The sequence below is a fragment of the Seriola lalandi genome, unplaced genomic scaffold (assembly GCF_002814215.2).
Source record: "Seriola lalandi dorsalis isolate HSWRI2012SDOR001 ecotype SW California unplaced genomic scaffold, Sedor1 jcf7180002054585, whole genome shotgun sequence".
NCBI lineage: Eukaryota > Metazoa > Chordata > Actinopteri > Carangiformes > Carangidae > Seriola > Seriola lalandi.
Window position 1 is genome coordinate 2,981,670 of NW_019525138.1, and position 17,424 is coordinate 2,999,093.

The 17,424-nt window shown below is 40.0% G+C and overlaps 1 protein-coding gene across 1 annotated transcript in view; it reads right to left on the reverse strand.

The window, feature by feature from the left end:
- The window catches only part of grid1b (glutamate receptor, ionotropic, delta 1b), a 177,100-nt gene that overhangs the window by 56,452 nt on the left and 103,224 nt on the right, over positions 1–17,424 (reverse strand). The window contains exon 6 of the mRNA XM_023418838.2: positions 14,627–14,746. Coding sequence (XP_023274606.1) covers positions 14,627–14,746 — 120 coding nt within the window. The remainder of the gene's footprint in view (positions 1–14,626; positions 14,747–17,424) is intronic.

Below are 17,424 nucleotides of genomic sequence, written 5' to 3' on the forward strand. Positions count from 1 at the left end.
AAGAGTGGATTTGGTTTTGATAAACTAAAAAACATCCCTAACACATGTTTGTATTTAAGCATTTAATACTTCATGAAATGAATGCTAATGAAAGTTAAATGAGCTAGCAGCTAAAGTGGAAAACAAATTTTGAAGATCTCCAAAGAGGTGTTCAGTGTTTTTAAGTTCATTACAATCATTGTTTTTACTCTTGGACGGTCCAGACACTTTCGGCCATGTTGCACTTTCTCCTGGTTCCAGACCTCTGAATCATGTCACATGACCAAAATAAGCCTGGTGTTGAGCTCATGCTGCGTTCACATCATTTCGGAGAGAAGGTAATGTTAAGAAAGATTCCCATGTTTACGACTCGAGGGCGTTCACGCCATTGGACAACTCAGGATGGCGGCTGTATGTGGTCATGTGCTACAGCTTCTCACTCATTACAAAGAATCCGGCTGTTTTCACCAATGAAAACTAACGAAACAATCATTTCAAACTTTGAGTGATGGATGTTTTACTGCAGAGTTGAACTTGTGATGATTAAAAATACAGAGCTATAGTGCTATACTGTGTCCGATTACTGTTACCAATACACTTCCGTACTTCAAGATCTTCATTTGCCCTGGGGAACATCAACTTAACAAGGAACTTACAAGGAAGTTACTTCACAAGGAAGTCGGAGAGACGAATATGTGACACCCAGCTCCTATTTGTTCTGCATTTATTCTTCAGTATGGCAGGAAATAACGGCACAGAAAATTATTGACAAACTGCTCCAAAATCACTCTTATTTCACCCTGCTGCCTCCTGTCTGCCATGAAGAGGATAATCATGTCAGAAGTGGTTTTCAGTTTCTGCCATCACCATAAACTCAGTAAGCTTTATATCTCTGTCTGCTCTGGAAGAACAGTGCCCTCTGTCTCTGGATCCAGCAGATTTCCTCCTTAATCTGAGCTGGTGGTAAAAAGAGTAGAAGCTGCTGACTGTGTTTTTGTACTGACGATTTCAGTGATGATTTGTTGATGATAAACCCTTTAAGTGAGCGACGAAACGTTGTGTTGCTCTGGTGAAGCCCTGATGTCGGCCAAGAGGGAAGCAGCTTGGAAGAGAGTTTGTTGAACAAACTTCCCCGTGAAGGAGTAATAACGGCAATCTGTTGTGCACCAGGGAGGCCGAGCTTCACATCAACGCGAAAACACAACACCTATTATTCCTGACAATTATTAGAGCATTAATGGTAGAAATAGATTTTCCAAAATGCCAGACAGTCCCAGGTGAGTTGCCAGTCTTTCTAACTGCAGCTCATTTCGCTGACTTACGGCAATCATGCTGCTCTGTGCTGTGAGAGGGGCCGGTAATGAGAGGAAGAGGAGACAACAAAAATATGAGATATGCTCCGAGAATCTGCAGAGGGACGTGTGCTGTTTCATTACAGCATCCGCATCTTCCACAATCTGCATAGAGCAACAACATGTCTGGTGTTTTGGTTTTTTTTGGATCTGATTTACCAGTGTTTGCGTTCCTCATTGGATTACAGCCACCTTATAACAATAAACCCATGTGTTAAATAAAAAATAGATGAGGCTCAACAAACCTGGCTGTGGTGATTATTTCTACAGACTGAATGAAGGAGGTTAGAACAGATAAGATTTAAATATTGATGCTGTCTGCTGAAAATCCTCCTATTTTCATTTACGCTTCTACATTTTATAAAGGAGATTTAATAGTGATGTTGAGCAGATATTTGTCTATAAGCAGTTCAGCAGCCAGAATGTGATGATTTATATATTACTGAGGAGAAATTCTGAATATTTGATCATGTCACAGTAAATGCCATTAAGCACTACATCCTTTGATTTTAGCATTCATGCTCATGACAAGCAGCCTTGTAGCCTTGTCAATCTCAGAAATATAAAGTATATCTTCAGTTCATGATAGATTCTAAGGCTGAAAAGCCTTAACTCTGGAGGGGTGGTTAAAGGGAGAAACTGAAATTAGGAAAAAACAGTGTGGTTCCAAACCTCAGAGTGAATCATACACAAAATTGCTTTTCAGACTGATTATCTGGTCAGGAAAAACATTTGAAACCAGGAAAATCTGAAAAAATTAGGAAGTAATTTTTGCTTGTAAAGCTGCTGTTTGTCCTCCAAATTAAACTAAAATTGCAAGAACAACACAGAAACGTTTTCTAATCCGACAGTCCTATTGGCTGGAAGCCATAATTTAGTGTGTGCCTTTCAAAGCCACTACAAATCACTGCTGCAAAAACAAATCCGCCTCTCATTGGATTTTGTTTGTGGTTAAGGTTTGTTTAGGTTTAGGGAATAGGATTGGATAAAATACATAGTACGTTGGGACTAGAGGAGCTTTAACCTCATGGTTACAGTAATAGCCATGTGGTTAACGTTAGGGAACCGCTGTGGTCACGGTTTTAGAAAGAAAAACACCAAGTAAAGATCATAAAGATCAGCTGGTCCTTTACGGATTCTATAGTACAGTTACTTTGCCTTTTTTTAAAATAAACCCGTGGTACATCTCAGAAAGACCAGTCACTTTACCTTCCACGTGCTTTAAAGAGAACAGGACATGAATTTTCCACTGAATTCTCTCTTAGACTCTAAGCCAAGGTCCTGCAGTGAGCAATAAATAAATGCTCAATTCAGATATAGCCGTGAAGTGATTTGGTGGCTTTTGATTCACTTAGAGTGACTGCAGCCTTTCTAAATATGTCTCCTGCCATGCAAGGACTGGGCTGTGAATTAATTTGCTGGACACAAACGCGTTGCCACTTGGAATTTCATTACTGCGCTGCTTTCTTCTTTGTGTGGATGTTCAGTATGCAGGATGTCCTGTTCTATTTAACAGAGGTTTAGATTGACTCTTTGAGGGATGCCACAGAAGTGGGCTCTCTTTAGGAGGAGAAAATTTTCTGAACCGGTTTCTCTGAAGTAAAATGTATTCAGAGGAACACCCATGTGCAGCCAGATGTGCAGGAAGCAGAGAAACTGAACACACAGTAAGGAAATAAATGTGATGTAGCTTAAAGTTTGTCAAACACTTTTACCAGTTCATGACGTGCTATTAGCATTGCTACGAGCGGATACAGTAAGCAAACAAGACTGATCCAAGACTAATCATGCATGTACCTCTTAGAGGCTATACATTGGTGCTTTGAGCTAACTGCTAACAGCCTGCTAACATGCTGATGTTTAGCAGGTATGTTTACAATGATAATCATCTTAGTTTAACATATTAGTGTTATTAGTATTAGACATATTCAAATTTTGAATTTTGAATGATTGCACCAAAATTGTTGTGGTTCATCCCCTGGGCACCATGCATATTTGTACAATGTTTCATTGCCAACTGGTGGACCAATCATTGCCATCCTTAGGGCTATACTGCTAGCATGGCTGAAATATACCATTTTGCAGATGCATCTGATGTACTTTTTGCGACTTGGATTCATTTTCAAAAACCATTATGTTGACAACTTAAATGATGTTTCTCTCAGAAAGTATTGCTGTTGTAAATTATTATAAAAAAACATCATTTCTAAGGAACAGGGCCATCAGGGGAACTGCTCACACGATTTTATGTTTTCAGTGTCTGGAGAAAAGGTTTCAAAGAGATGACCGGATAAAGTAAATCTTCAAGAATCGTCTAATAAAGACCGTCAGCTCTGATCTGATCTGGAAATCCTCTCCAAACTGCTTTCACATCCAGCTTCGGTCTTTCCATCCCGCTCTCCTCCCAGCGGAGGTCAAACATGGCGGATAAATTTCTACCTCGCTCACAGCGTTGCTGCTCATGCATTATTCCTGTCCTCCCCGCTTCTTTCCTTCTCCTCAAATGTCAGGCCTCTTTTTTTTCCTCCTGTCATCCAAAAGGCTAGGCTGGCTGTATTTCTGTAACTCACTCTCTCATGTGGACAGGAGAGCAAAATGCCAGCATTTACCATGCCCCCCCCCCCAAAAAGCCTGTGCTGTTCTCCGCCTTGACTCCCTGCCAGACTTCTTTTTTTATTTCCACACCTTCACCTCCTCTTCATCCTTTCCTTTGATTGGTGATTTAAAATGACTTTGGAGGGGGAGCCCTCATCACTTGGCTGTTACTGCAGTATATATGTCCCACAGACCACCTGTCAATCCCACAGTGTGGGCAGTGACTGTAATCTTCTTTTTGTTGATGAAGTTTAGGTTCTTGTGGATAGAACATGTTCCTCTTTCCAGCCCATATAATGCATTACCCCTTACCCTAACTTCAGCCATCACAGCTAAATACCAAACCCCACCCCCCCCGAGTGTTAACCCACAAACAGCCTGTTGAAGTTGTGAGGACTGAAATGTGTCCACACAACCGGAGAAACACACACGCACGCACACACACACACGCACACACCTATCAACATTGCAGGCACATGTAGTGTTTCAATAAAAGCAAAGTCCCTATGAAATGATTCTGCTGAGGTAAACACATATTAGCTCCAAGGACACACACACACACATCAGTAATGTCAAGGCTTCACATACCCTTGTGCAGCCACCCACAAACACTCGACCTCACACACGCACACACGTGCACGCACGCACGCACGCACACACACACACACACACACACACACACACTGATCAGGATTCCACGCTGCTGTTTTACACTCCTTTCACAGGATATTCTCTGATGCATTTTACTGTTATGAAACCGCTTTGATGTTTCTAATCTACACAAAGCTACGCTCTCTGGGGCCTTTTCAAAGAAAAACACACCAATATGAATGTCAATTACTGTATATATGTGTACATGTGTACGTGTGTGTGTGTGTGTGTGTGTGTGCGTGTGTGTGTGTTTCTCTGGTTGTGATTTCTACCTTTTTTGTTCATCTAAAGACAATCCGTGGGTGTTAGATAATTAGCACTGCTGCAGGGACGTATTCAGCCTTCACTGGATCACAAAACTTTAAAAACATATATTTTCCCATTATTATAATTCTAGTTCGGGACATTAAGTCTAACGCACGACTTCACCACAAAATGTTTTATTTAGACAATCATCTAAGATGACAAGTGAACACTAGTGGTTTGGAGCGAAACAGCTCAGATTTTTCAAAATGCATGAGAATAAAGAAAATCGACAAGGTTTTAAAGATTTCTTGTTGTTTTCAAAGAGCATCAATGTTCAAGTTTTGTAAAAGAAAATATCTCAACGTCTTTTGACTAGAAATCCATTAAACTTTCTGTGGATGAAATTTATTTTTAGAACCTCCCGATCTTTACGATCATCAGGTCATAATTTAAACACGCAAATAAGAAACATCAAAATCTAAAGAGGCACATGCCATTACAGTTTACTGATCCCATTTATGTTCCCCAGGCTTCAGATCAGATGAGACAACCCACTGAATTTAATCATATTACTACTGGAGGACAAGAAATTAATCAAGATTTCCTCTTTTCCTGGTGCACAAAGAGGTAAGGAGCCCAAAGCCTAATCTCTGTGTGACAGGGGAGCGTGAAAGCTGTGAGGCCATCATCCCTCAATCTTTTTTCAGGTTGTTTTTTTTAAGAATGCAAGCCAGCACCGGTGCTCGCTCAAAGAATGATGTACAAGTATACAAGTTTTGTACGGGAAGGTTGAAAAGAATGTGGAAGAGATCATTCAAGAGGTAAATGAGCAGCACAGTCTAGGAAGAGGTACTTAGTGCAGGAGGATTCCCTTGAAGGTCTCCTCCTCATTGGACGGCCTTCGGACCTTGCATTTCCTCCAACGGGGGAATCCTAAGCTTCCTGGGTCAAGGACTTTGCACTCCTGGGCTGGAATGTCCTCAGTCTACACGCCATGTTGCATCAGCAGGGTCGGGTCCGGTCAACTAAAATCCATCAGGGGTCTGTGGCGATACTGGTGGTCCATCTGATCCATCATTGTCGAGTGCTACCGTCAGTAAGCTTGGGTATGGCTTGAAAATGTCAAGTACTAGTGCTGAGTCAGTACTGATACTGTACTTTGAAAAATACACTGATCAGAGACCACATTAAAACTGGTTTTAAATTAAAACAACTGAGGCTTAATACCCAACCTGAGTCTCCGATATAAACTTTATTTTTTATTCACTTTCTTTTCAGCATCACTTAATGATCAGTACATCTTGTATTGCCGGGTTAATGACCAATGCAGCCTCCAATGACTACAAACTACAAACAGGTAGCTTCCGAAAGCTTTGATGTGCTATAAAATATATTTATTAGATTTACAGCAAATTTGATCTAATTTCAGTATTTTGGATTTTCACCTTATGTGAAATATATGTGTTATCATATATGTATTTACTTTGTGTCTTCTTACTCTGTAAAGCGGCCTTGGGTACCTTGAAAGGCACTATAAAAAATCAAAGTTATTATTATTATCATGTATTCTTTTATCTATCAGACATAACTCGACAAGTGCTCTGCAGTGATATTTAGTATGATCTTTGTTTACATTGAGGATATACTGTACATTAGTTTGTGTTAATATTCAGTCAAAGGCTGCCTTAAGTTTAAGGATTCTACTGAATCGACATTATGACAGAACCATATAATCTGACATGGTGGTGTTTCTTTGAGATGCACAAATAATATCTGTGACTGAAGGGATGGTTTTATATGCAGTCCTTGTGAAATCCAAACATTACATATGTTTTTTTATCATTGTGTTTCATTAGATCTTTTTTCATTTTCAGTCCTGCCATTATTACTAAACCTAATTTGGCATCTCTTTATGGGATGTACAAGAGCTCAGTGGTCATTCATCACTACCCGTGCCTGATAGAAAAAAAAAAAGACTATATCTTTGTGGCTTGGGGGAAAAATGAAAAGGGAGAAAAATATCTATCTTGTTCCATGTATTATTCACAGAAATTAGCAAGCTTCTAGTTTTCAAAGACACAAATTGTTGTTAACGACTCCAAATTACCTCAGGGATTTGAAATTAGTACCGTCTGAGGCTCATTTTCGTTCTCCAACATTTCTAATGGATTCATTTCAGAAGGGCCAGTAACAATGCAGTCCCCATTATGGACAAATGGCTGGGTAATTCCTATCCTCAACAAAATAATTGCAAACCTCTTTAGCTCTTCTGTGGGAGAGGAGAGACTGACGGAGAGAGAAAGGAGGTGACAGATAGACGGGAGACCGGGCAAAATGGCGGGCTGGTCAGAGCGGAGTGAAAGGATGTAAACATGTTATCAATCATGAATAATGCTCTCATCCTGAGGCTTTGTCAGTTTCATTGAAATGGAAGAAGCATATTAACTGTCTCATAAACATGTCAAATAAATTACACACTATGTTCACATTCTGTGTTTAGTATTTGTACATTTCAAATATGTGATTCTAAGAGTATGAAGCAGTAAAATACATTAAATATAATTTTGTTTCATTGATCCATATCACAAGATGTGTGTTATTAAGTACGTTTCTATTAGAGAAGTTTTAAATGTGAATATACAAAATAGTGAAATTCCCTAAATATCTTTAATGGTTTATTCTTGTCATGGTTTAGTTGAAGGTCAGTGGTTGGTCTGTGGGAAGAGAAGATGCAACACAAAGTGATGGTTGCAGCATCACTGTGGCTGCATTTACTCCTGGTTTCCACACTACTGTTGAGTGTTTGAGACTTTTGGAAACGCAGCTGGATTGAGTTTTGGAAAACGTTTTAGTCTCAGGAAACGATGAACATGAGCGCCCCATCTTTGTTTCCTTATCTCATCCTGCTGGACAAACTCATACAGTGCAGAAGAGTAAAATTTTTAAGACAGGAGTTCCTGCATGAGCAAAACCTCAGCTTTACGACTTTCTGGTATTAATTCATACTTTTATGCAAGTGTTGGAGCAAGCAGCACAATTTCAGGTATGTCTCATTAGGTTCTCGTCTGTAACACAAAAAGTTAACAAGAGGTGAATTTACGTGAATTTAGGTGAAAAAAGGTAGAAGGTAAACAGATCCGAAGACGAGCTGAAGTTTAAAGTGCATGCACGTGAGCCAATGAAGCTTTTCAGATTTCTGTCGACAGCAGCTTTGCGTTGCACCCACAGTAAGTAGTAACTAGCACCTATCTGCAGTTTGAGACTCCCTGTCAGCTGTCGGGCTTGTTGCAGGATAAACACGCTTGATTGTATCAACACTAACAACACAAAGCCTCTTGTGAGAAATTGAGTTGATCACTAATGGTCTCACTTGTTTATAATCGTAATTAAATAGTTCTTAACTTTTTCTCATTTTGCTGGGGGTCCTGTCGAGGGCTCCCCGCAGGACCCCTGAGGGTCCTCAGACCCGAGTTTGAAAACCACTGGAGCTAAATCAGGGTCTTATTAGAAGTTGGAGAGGTTGTCTGCTGAAGTCGTCCCGGCGGCCGTCCTCCGTCTGATTAAAAACAGCGATTCGCCAACACTCCCTCTGAGGATCGCGGGCGAGAACATAATGTCCTCTGACACACGTTCAGTCGCTGCCACCAATCGGAGAGGACGGAAAAGAAAAATCTGAGTTATATATCTTTTTTTTCCCCCAGTCTTTCGTGGGAGGGCGATTTACCGACAACAAATTGCTGGGAAGACACATCAAAAGTCAATGAGATGAGAAAAGTGAGGACAGATAGATAGGATAACACACGGGGGAGGTCTGAAGGACCAGAGCGCTGCGACACAAGTTTCCGGGGAAAGAGGGAAATAACATTTCAATCTCTATCAGGTCTGATCTGGAGGTGGGAGGGGGAGCGGTGTTTCATCTGTGGGGAAAATTTGCTTTGAGAAATGGCCTTGGGAGGAGAGGGAAGAGGCGTGGACAGCACAGAAAGATGGAGATGGAGATTCGGATAAGACTAACATTGTAGGGGGAAAACGAATCGAGTGTATGTGTGTTTGTGTGTGTGTGTTTGTGTGTGTGATGAGAAGGAGCAGCTGATATCTCGCCGCCGGGCAGACAACATCTACCTGTACGTCAGAAACTCTATAAAAGTTTCCTGTGTACGATCAACTCACAGCAGCCTCATCTCTCCCTCCACCAAACAGATTTAGACTGCCTAAAGAAATAACTGGATGTGAGATAAACTCACTGTCGCTGTTTCCGGCTCAATAAACCCTCCAGACAAACGGTTATTGAGCTCAGAACTGTTTCGAGACAGATTTCTGTTTTTGGTGTTGCAGTAATTAATTTGGTATTCAGAGCAGATGTCTTTTTCATTTTAGGAACAACACAAGAAATTGTCACCAACCTCAGACACCCTACGAAACATCCCTGTGTAAAACCAGACTCCGAACTGTGTCAACCAATAAACAGACACTTAAAAAACTCTAACAAAGATTAACTCGTTGTGTCTCATGTCAGAAAATGTCAGGCTTTAACTGATTAATTCAATGTGTGACAATCTGTTGCACAATCCTGCGTGATTTTTCACTATCTTAAGTTACGTTCAGACTGAATGCAAAATAAAATTTGGAGGTTCCACAATTGCATATAACATCAGTGTAAAGAAACAAATGGATGTGAATTGGCAAGTGACAGCTGTCATTCCAGGAGCAAACATCTGGATAATGGGTAAACGCCTTGGTTAAACATCCCTGGATCGGCCTCATTCGGCTCCTTGCTTTCAGTTCATTACAGATTCTGACTGCACTTGACTGCATTTGTATGGCTCTTTAATCCAAAGCACAGTTTGCCTCTCCTTCACCCAATCCCTGAGGAGCTGCCATGTAAGACTCTGGCCTCTCCACAGGGAGTAATTCAGGATCAGTGTCTCACTCTTCCAACAGCAGGAGGCGAAGATCAGAACACCGACGCTGCAATTAGAGGGCTTTCATCATTTTATCCACCCTGGACTCTGATCCTGGTTTTGATTATTTTCAAGATATAATGTTGACCCCCCCCCCCCACATCGCCTTTAGAAAAAGATACAAGACTCTAGTTTGAAGAAAAAAGCCTGCTTTAGTACAAATATTGTTTGTGTTGTTTACAGCTGACACATGCATTCATTTATGTACTGATATAAATGTATATATCGATCCACATTTAGATATATGTTGATGAATACTGTGTGCAGACTGTGTATGAAGGCACTTAACAGTACACAAGAGATCCCACATGCACTGCATGTTAATAATAATATGTCTCATTTGTGAGTATGTGAGAGGACTAATAACTGGGAGGTCTGTGTGAGTGTGTGTGTAAGTGTGTGTGTGTTTGTATTGGAGATACGTCATGGTGCATGTGGGGGGTAATAGCAATATGCATTTGTGTGTGTGTGTGTGTGTGTGTGTTGTGTGTGTGTGAGAGAGAGAGAGAGAGAGAGATCTATGGCCCTATGCCCTCCTAATGGCCATTATGTAACACAGGGGGACTCATAACTCAGAATGAGAAGCCAGGTGATTAAATCTTCATTACTGCAGCAAATGCTCTGTATGTGTTTGCGTACGTGTATGCATGTGTGTGTGTGTGTGTGTGTGTGTGTGTGCCCTTACACTGACACACAGTACCTGCAAGCTGCTAAATCATCTCAATTGTTACGACTGCTTGTAAACTCAGTACACATGAAATAATTCACATGTATCCGGTGAATGGAACCAAATGACTACATCTTGTATTTCATCGTCATCCTTTTACTAAAACATGGAGACAGATCAGTGGACACGGCGAGATGGTGGCGCTTGTTTTCAACACAAATCAAAAATCTGATCTGAGCGGAGTGGAGCGATCAGCCACTCAATTCAATTTCGATTTTCATTTCGACTGAAAATGAGAAACATCACCTGCACCCATCTGTAAACTGTTTCTTTTATGAGGAAAAATCGTTCTTTCTTTAATTGCACAGGCGGCCGTTTCAATCTTAGAATTCTTTAAATAACTTTTCTTTTTTTTAGATTGTAGCCCTTCATCACATTTCTAATCACTGTCCTTATTTCTTTTTACTCGTTTTCTTTTCCTTTCCCTGTCTTTTTCACTTGTCTATTCTGTCCTTTCCTACTTTTCACTGCAGCTTTTTCATTTACTTCTCCTTTCCCTTTCCTTTCCTTACCTTCATTTCCTTTACTCACCCTTTCCTTTTGTTTCCTATTCTTTCCTTTCCTTTACTTGCTTTCCTCTTCCTTCCTTACCTTTCCTTTCCTTTCAATGACAATAAAGAAACCAAAAAGTCTGACCTTGATTTCATAGCTTGTTATGAAAAGTGACCTTCTTTATATTCTACAGCCTCTCTGAACCCTCCTTCACGCTGCGGTACAAGGAAGGACCATGTTCCATAGCACAGTCCTGAAAACATTATTATTCCACACAACATAAAACCATATGAAATAGTACATGACAATCTGATCTGTTCAATCAGTGAGAATGGAAAAAAATATCTCCAATACTTACAGCACATCACCACCAAGGTCAAGGTGACGACTGAAACTCAGAGATCTCATGCATATTATTTAACTATCTCTCAGCTGATCTGTATTGATTCATCTAGTGTGAGATAGCACTTACATATAGTACTTTATATTTATAGGCAGACGACTTAAAAACTCTTCAGAGCATTAATTAAAACCTCGTTCATCCTGTTAAATATTGACTGGTTTCATGGAAAGGGACACGTGTTCGCGGAACTAAACTGGGATGCTGCTAATCAAGGTTAACGCGACATGGTTAAACAGCATCTTCAGTGATTGGAAGAATTAATGAGGTGAGGACTGATTGAGATCGCTGCTGCATGAATGATGACTGTGTTCATTCACAGAGGAAGACATATGCCTGCACAACAGCTACAGCTCCCATGAGGCACTGATGACGTTACGACCCAGGAGATATGTTGTCGTTGAACCCGCATCTATGGTCATGAGCGCTGGGTAAGGAAAGATGTGTATAAGAGACAGCTAACTGGTAGGTGGGCCCAAGGTAGAACAAAAAGACGATGAGGAGATAATATATCCCATCTGGACTGGGAACAACTCAGGATCCCCCAGGAGGAGCTGGAAAGCGTTACTAGGGAGAAGTACGTCTGTATTACTTCGCTTGACCTGCTGCCATCACGGCCCCGAACCCAGATAAGCGTCAGAAAATGGATGGATGGATGATGGAAGAAACAACGTATGAAGAAATTCAATCATCCGGCCGATGAGTGTATCAACATTTAATGTATCAACTGATGGAGGGTCACAGAGGTCTGAGAGACTTTTATGTCTGAAAATCAACCTATAACCTATAAAAGTGGAGGGCACAGAAAGCGATGGGCACATTTTTGTAAAACCCACATAGTCTTGTACCTTCGACATTTTATCAAACCACCACATTTTTTTAAAGACGGTTGTCCATGTTTAGCGCTGATGACTCACAAGCTTTGCCAGTCACATAAAACTGTCTATGAAGAAATGAACCCAGAAGTCCTGAAACCTGGACAGTCGAAACCACTGCTCCCACTTCACAACTCTACATCACAGCATCATGTACAAACAATATTAACAGCAGGCCTGGGGGTATCCTACAGTACTGTACATGATCCTGGAAATAACAATGAGTTGTAATGTAAATTCCCTTATACTGATCAGGCTTACAGTACACGATCTTCCTCATCTTATTTTAATACCTACCTTTGTAAACCTTGTAAATGCTGTATTCACAATTATCATCATTAACAAAAACAATATATGTAACGCTCTCTTGAGAGCAAACTCAGATAAATATGTTGAAGGTCTGCACTAGTAGGTAACACTTCCAGGTAATAGCCACAGCCTCATACCTTGACAAACCTGCTTTATTTTTATTTATTATTAAATACAAAGCATTTATTCATAAAACCATCAGTCTCCTGATGTCAACGTTGAAAGCATTTTAAAGACTCCATCACGGTCATGCTCAGCTGCTCCAGCACTGCTACTACTGCTACCACTAAAAGTCGTACCTCTATGACTACTACAAACACCACCCTGAATCACCGCAGCAAACCCTTAATTAGTTCTACCAACTCCGAGACTATGATGGAAGATTTGAGTTTATTTACTTGACTAATAGGGGAAAATATAAAGGTAGAGTCAGCACCACAGGGAGTAAAACACTCCATGTTTATTCAGTAAATGCAGACTGCAACTTAACATTTTGAAAGGGAAAATAAGACATCACTTCCTTTACTACCACCCAATGCCTCCAGTTATCTTAGCTATCCCTCATAATACTATTTAATATTGCAGGCTGCTGAACGTTTAATGAACCAACCAAAGGCCATTACCAGGACTTTAGGAAATCTGAGTTTTAATCCCCCTCAGCACCCCATGGCCGGGAGTGGTCTGTGCCACTTGAACACAGCTGGCATGATGACTGATGACTTTCAACTGCAATCGACAACAACAACAGCCTGCAGCCACAGCTCCTCTGTACAGTACAAGGCAGTGCTGTCAGGCTAACACTGCACTGAACAAATACACAGAGGGGAGTTTGTGTGCTTGTGTGTGTGTGTGTGTGTGTGTGTGTGTGTGTGTGTGTGTGTGTGTGTGTTTGGGTTCCTGAGTTTTGTATACGGCAGTTTCCCCGAACAGATTAGCCGTGAATATTAGGCTCTGAATACAAGTTCAAAAAAGAGTGAAAGTGAGTGTGTTTTCAAAGTATGTTTGAAATGAATATGTGTGTGTGAGTATGTTAGAGTGGGAACCTTAGAGTGAGAGCATGATTTCATGTTTAAGAGAGAAGGTGTAATGTAAATGCATGTGTGTCAGTGAGAGACTGTGTGTGTTTATGTGTGAAGGAATGTGAGACAGAGAGAGAATGTGTAGAGAAGGAATGTGCGACAGTGTGTGTTCATGTGTAAGTGTGAGTTTGAAATGTGTGTCAGACTGAGCTGCTGGCAGTTTTCACTCCAGGCACAGAAGTCTCTGTAACACTCAATAAAACAGTGTTAGATGGTTTGTCTGGTTACAGGAATCTGAAACAACTTTTCAAATAATTCTGAGTGACTCAAAAGAGTTTTTTTCATTGGTCTGGTGACGTCACCACTCAAGAGTCAGACAGAAAAGGATCTTAAACACGGTTACAGTCAAGATGTATTAAACTGCCATATAAAAAATATATTATGTACTTCAATTTTGAGCCTGTAGCTTAACGTTTAATATTATAGTCCGTTTATGAGGGCTGCCTTGCGAACATTTACTAGCTACCAGCGTTAGCTAAAATGTTATTATTGCAGCAAAGGAGGTTATGTTTTCATGTGTGTTTATTTGTGAGCAGGATTTCTGTATAAAGCACTGAACCGGTTTGCACCAAACTGGATCAGGAGTCAGGGGAGAGCCCATTCAAATTTGGGGCAGATCCGGATCATTTACTATTAATTTTGATTTTTGTTCCTCTATGAAGTCAGGTGTATGTTGGTGTATGACTGCAATCCTACTCTTGTTCCAGTGCTGAAGTACTGGGCAGACAAAGCAGGACCTTTCAGCTCTATTGATCTAAATCTATTTCCTTATATTGTGACAACATTCATACATAATCTGCCAGAAAAATTTTTATGAAAACTTGAATACTCAGTATCATCTGAGTGGTGACAAAATGTCAGTTCACTCTGCAGCCTTTTGGGTTTGACACATAGGCGATGTGGCCCTCTGCACCGTTCACGTCCAGTTCATTCATTTAAAGTGAAACTCTGTGAACTCACCCTCTTGATGTCCTTGCCGAAGGTCTCACTGAAGCTGGAGCCAAGGATCTCAAACTGGACGTGGGAGTTGGAGCCGCTGTCCTTAAAATCCATCGTACCTGTCAGACCTGTGATGTTGCCCTGGAGGAATCCCCAGATACAGAGAGAGAGAGAGAGAGAGAGAGAGAGAGAGAGAGAGAGAGAGAGAGAGAGAGAGAGAGAGAGAGAGAGAGAGAAATAGGTGGAACAATGTGAAAATCATGGAGGATAAAAGGAGTTTGGAAAGTTTAAAAGCTCAACCAATAGTGGATCTTTGTTGCTGATACTGTTGCTGATGCTGATACTGATATCAATCTGGACCCTGTTCATTTCATATATGATAATATTTATCAAAACAAACTTTTTTTTAACAGAACCCCTAAAATTTGTTTTTTAAAGCTGCACCAAGACATATACTGAGTGCAACATATTGTAGGACATACATACCAGTGAAAAGGAATAAGCAGACATCAACTTCTACTTCATTGAAATGCATGTTTTTTTTATCATTAATCCATAATAAAAGAGGCCTTGTCAGTATTGTTAAGTTTAATGTTCATGCAGATAAAATATAATGAATTGACAGTGAGATGGAGGGAGGGAGGATGAAGGGAGAACGACATTGAAGAGTCATTAAAAGGGGTCAAAGGGAGTGATGGAGGGAAAAATTATACAAGGAAGAGTGCAAGAGAAGTGTGAGAAGAGAAGACATGGGTAAGGAAATTGCGAATGAAAGAAGCATGCACAGAAAGAGAGAGAAAATGTGGACAACACAGAAGACAAACAGCCTCATCGCAGTCTGGCTCATGTAGCGTTTTGCCCCTTTTGAAACTGCTCCTGCCATCCTCCATGTATCTTTAGTATCACGCTGCGTCCCATGGTGCTTTGTGAGCTGCTAAGCTGTGTGATATTGATGTTAAATTGGCAATCCCAACAGGGTCATGAAGTGCACTCAACACACAGAAATCACCATGGAAACCATCAGCTCAGGAGAGGACAAGAACCGATATAGATACCTAATTAATCAGTTTATAAATTAATGATCAGCTTTATTAATTCATGATCATTGATCTCTGCTTGCTGGCTCCCTTGTTGATTGCTCCCATGGCTTTTATGCAGAATATACAGTAGCAAAGAATGGTTAGAAATGTATGAGATCTCATATAAAATATCACTGGAGCGCAGCTCCTGACTGCAGTGCCACCCCACTGAAAGGCCAGAGATGAAATGTCGCTTCATGGCTTCCATCAGTTCATGTTGGATTGTAAAGCAAGACTAAAGACACCCATCAACACACGGCAACAAAATAAATGTTCCTCTGTCAGCTGCAAAGGTCGCAGTCATTGTCACCTGGAGGAGAATAATGTTTCATGATGTTTGTTTTGGTTTGCGAGCAGCTTGCTACAAAGTCAGTGATGCCTCTAGTCCTCCATCTGTCTTTCAGTAATAATGAAATATAAATTTAATGCATCACTCTGAATATTTTTTACAACAGAGTATTGCTTTATGAACTCTGTCTCTCAGAACTATATGTGTAATTATAATATATATTATAATTATATTAATATAATATATTACTCTACTTTTGATTTAGCATACAACATACAAATAATATATAATGTTAAAAAGAGTACTTAGCTAAACTACTTTGTCTTAGCTGTGAAATCTAACAGTTAGCATACCCTGACTATGCTGTTTGAGCTCTTAGCTGGACTATTAGCTAAGATGAAGCAAATTGTTCTACCTGCTCAATTGTTATAATGTTAGTGATAATGTTAGCTAAACATAGCTAACAATCAGATAACCTGTACCAAATTGTTTTAAAAGCTAAAAAGCACCTTTGCCTAACCTATACCAAACCACTTTAGCTGGTAATCTGAACCCATAGCTAACATGAATCAAACTGTTTTAGCTGCTAAACTGGTTAGCTAACCTGAGCCTGAATGTTTATGCTCCTAAACGGAACCATTATTTAACCAGAACAAAACTGTTTTAGCTGATAATCTGAACTCTGAAACAAGACTTATCCTAAACCAAACTCTAAAACAACACTAAGTGTTTAAACCTTTAGCTAACTTAAACTAACCTGAACCTAATGTTTTAGTCATTAAACTTAACTGTTAGCTAACTTAATGCAAACTGTTTCAGCTGCTGAACTGAATCATTAGCTTTCAATTCAAATCATTCTGAATAGAATAAAATATTTACATTTACTCCTTTTGCAGACGCTTTTATCCAAAGCAACTTACAAGTGAAGGACATTACTAAGCTTCAGTGCAGTAGGAACCTTAGTGTAAATGTAGCAATGTGTTTGCTATAATGTGTGTTTTAATTTTTATTTTATGTTCTCTTGGCAAACTGTTTTAGTTAGATATTAAAGTGATACTCCACCCAAATTCTATATTAACACGGTAAGTGTTGGTAGACAGTACCAAGTAACACCGACAGGTGAGCAACTGTCAAAAGTGCTTTGCATTGCGAGTATGGAGCACTCTTTTCAGAGTTAAAACAGGAAGGTGTTATGGTCACAGAGGTGCATTTAAAGAATACTGTTTCAAAACTTTGGTACCTTAAGCTAAAATCTTAAATATTTTTCATTTTCTGAAAAGGCTGTACCATCTACCTCAGGATTGTTACGATAAAAATTAAAAAAATGGAATAATTGTTATTGTTATAATATTCCAGCATTATAAAACCCTTTTCAAAGTGTTATAATCCGCCATGCAGCGTTTTAGCCTCTGATAAACCTTCAGATTAATGCAAATGTTATGCTGGATTGT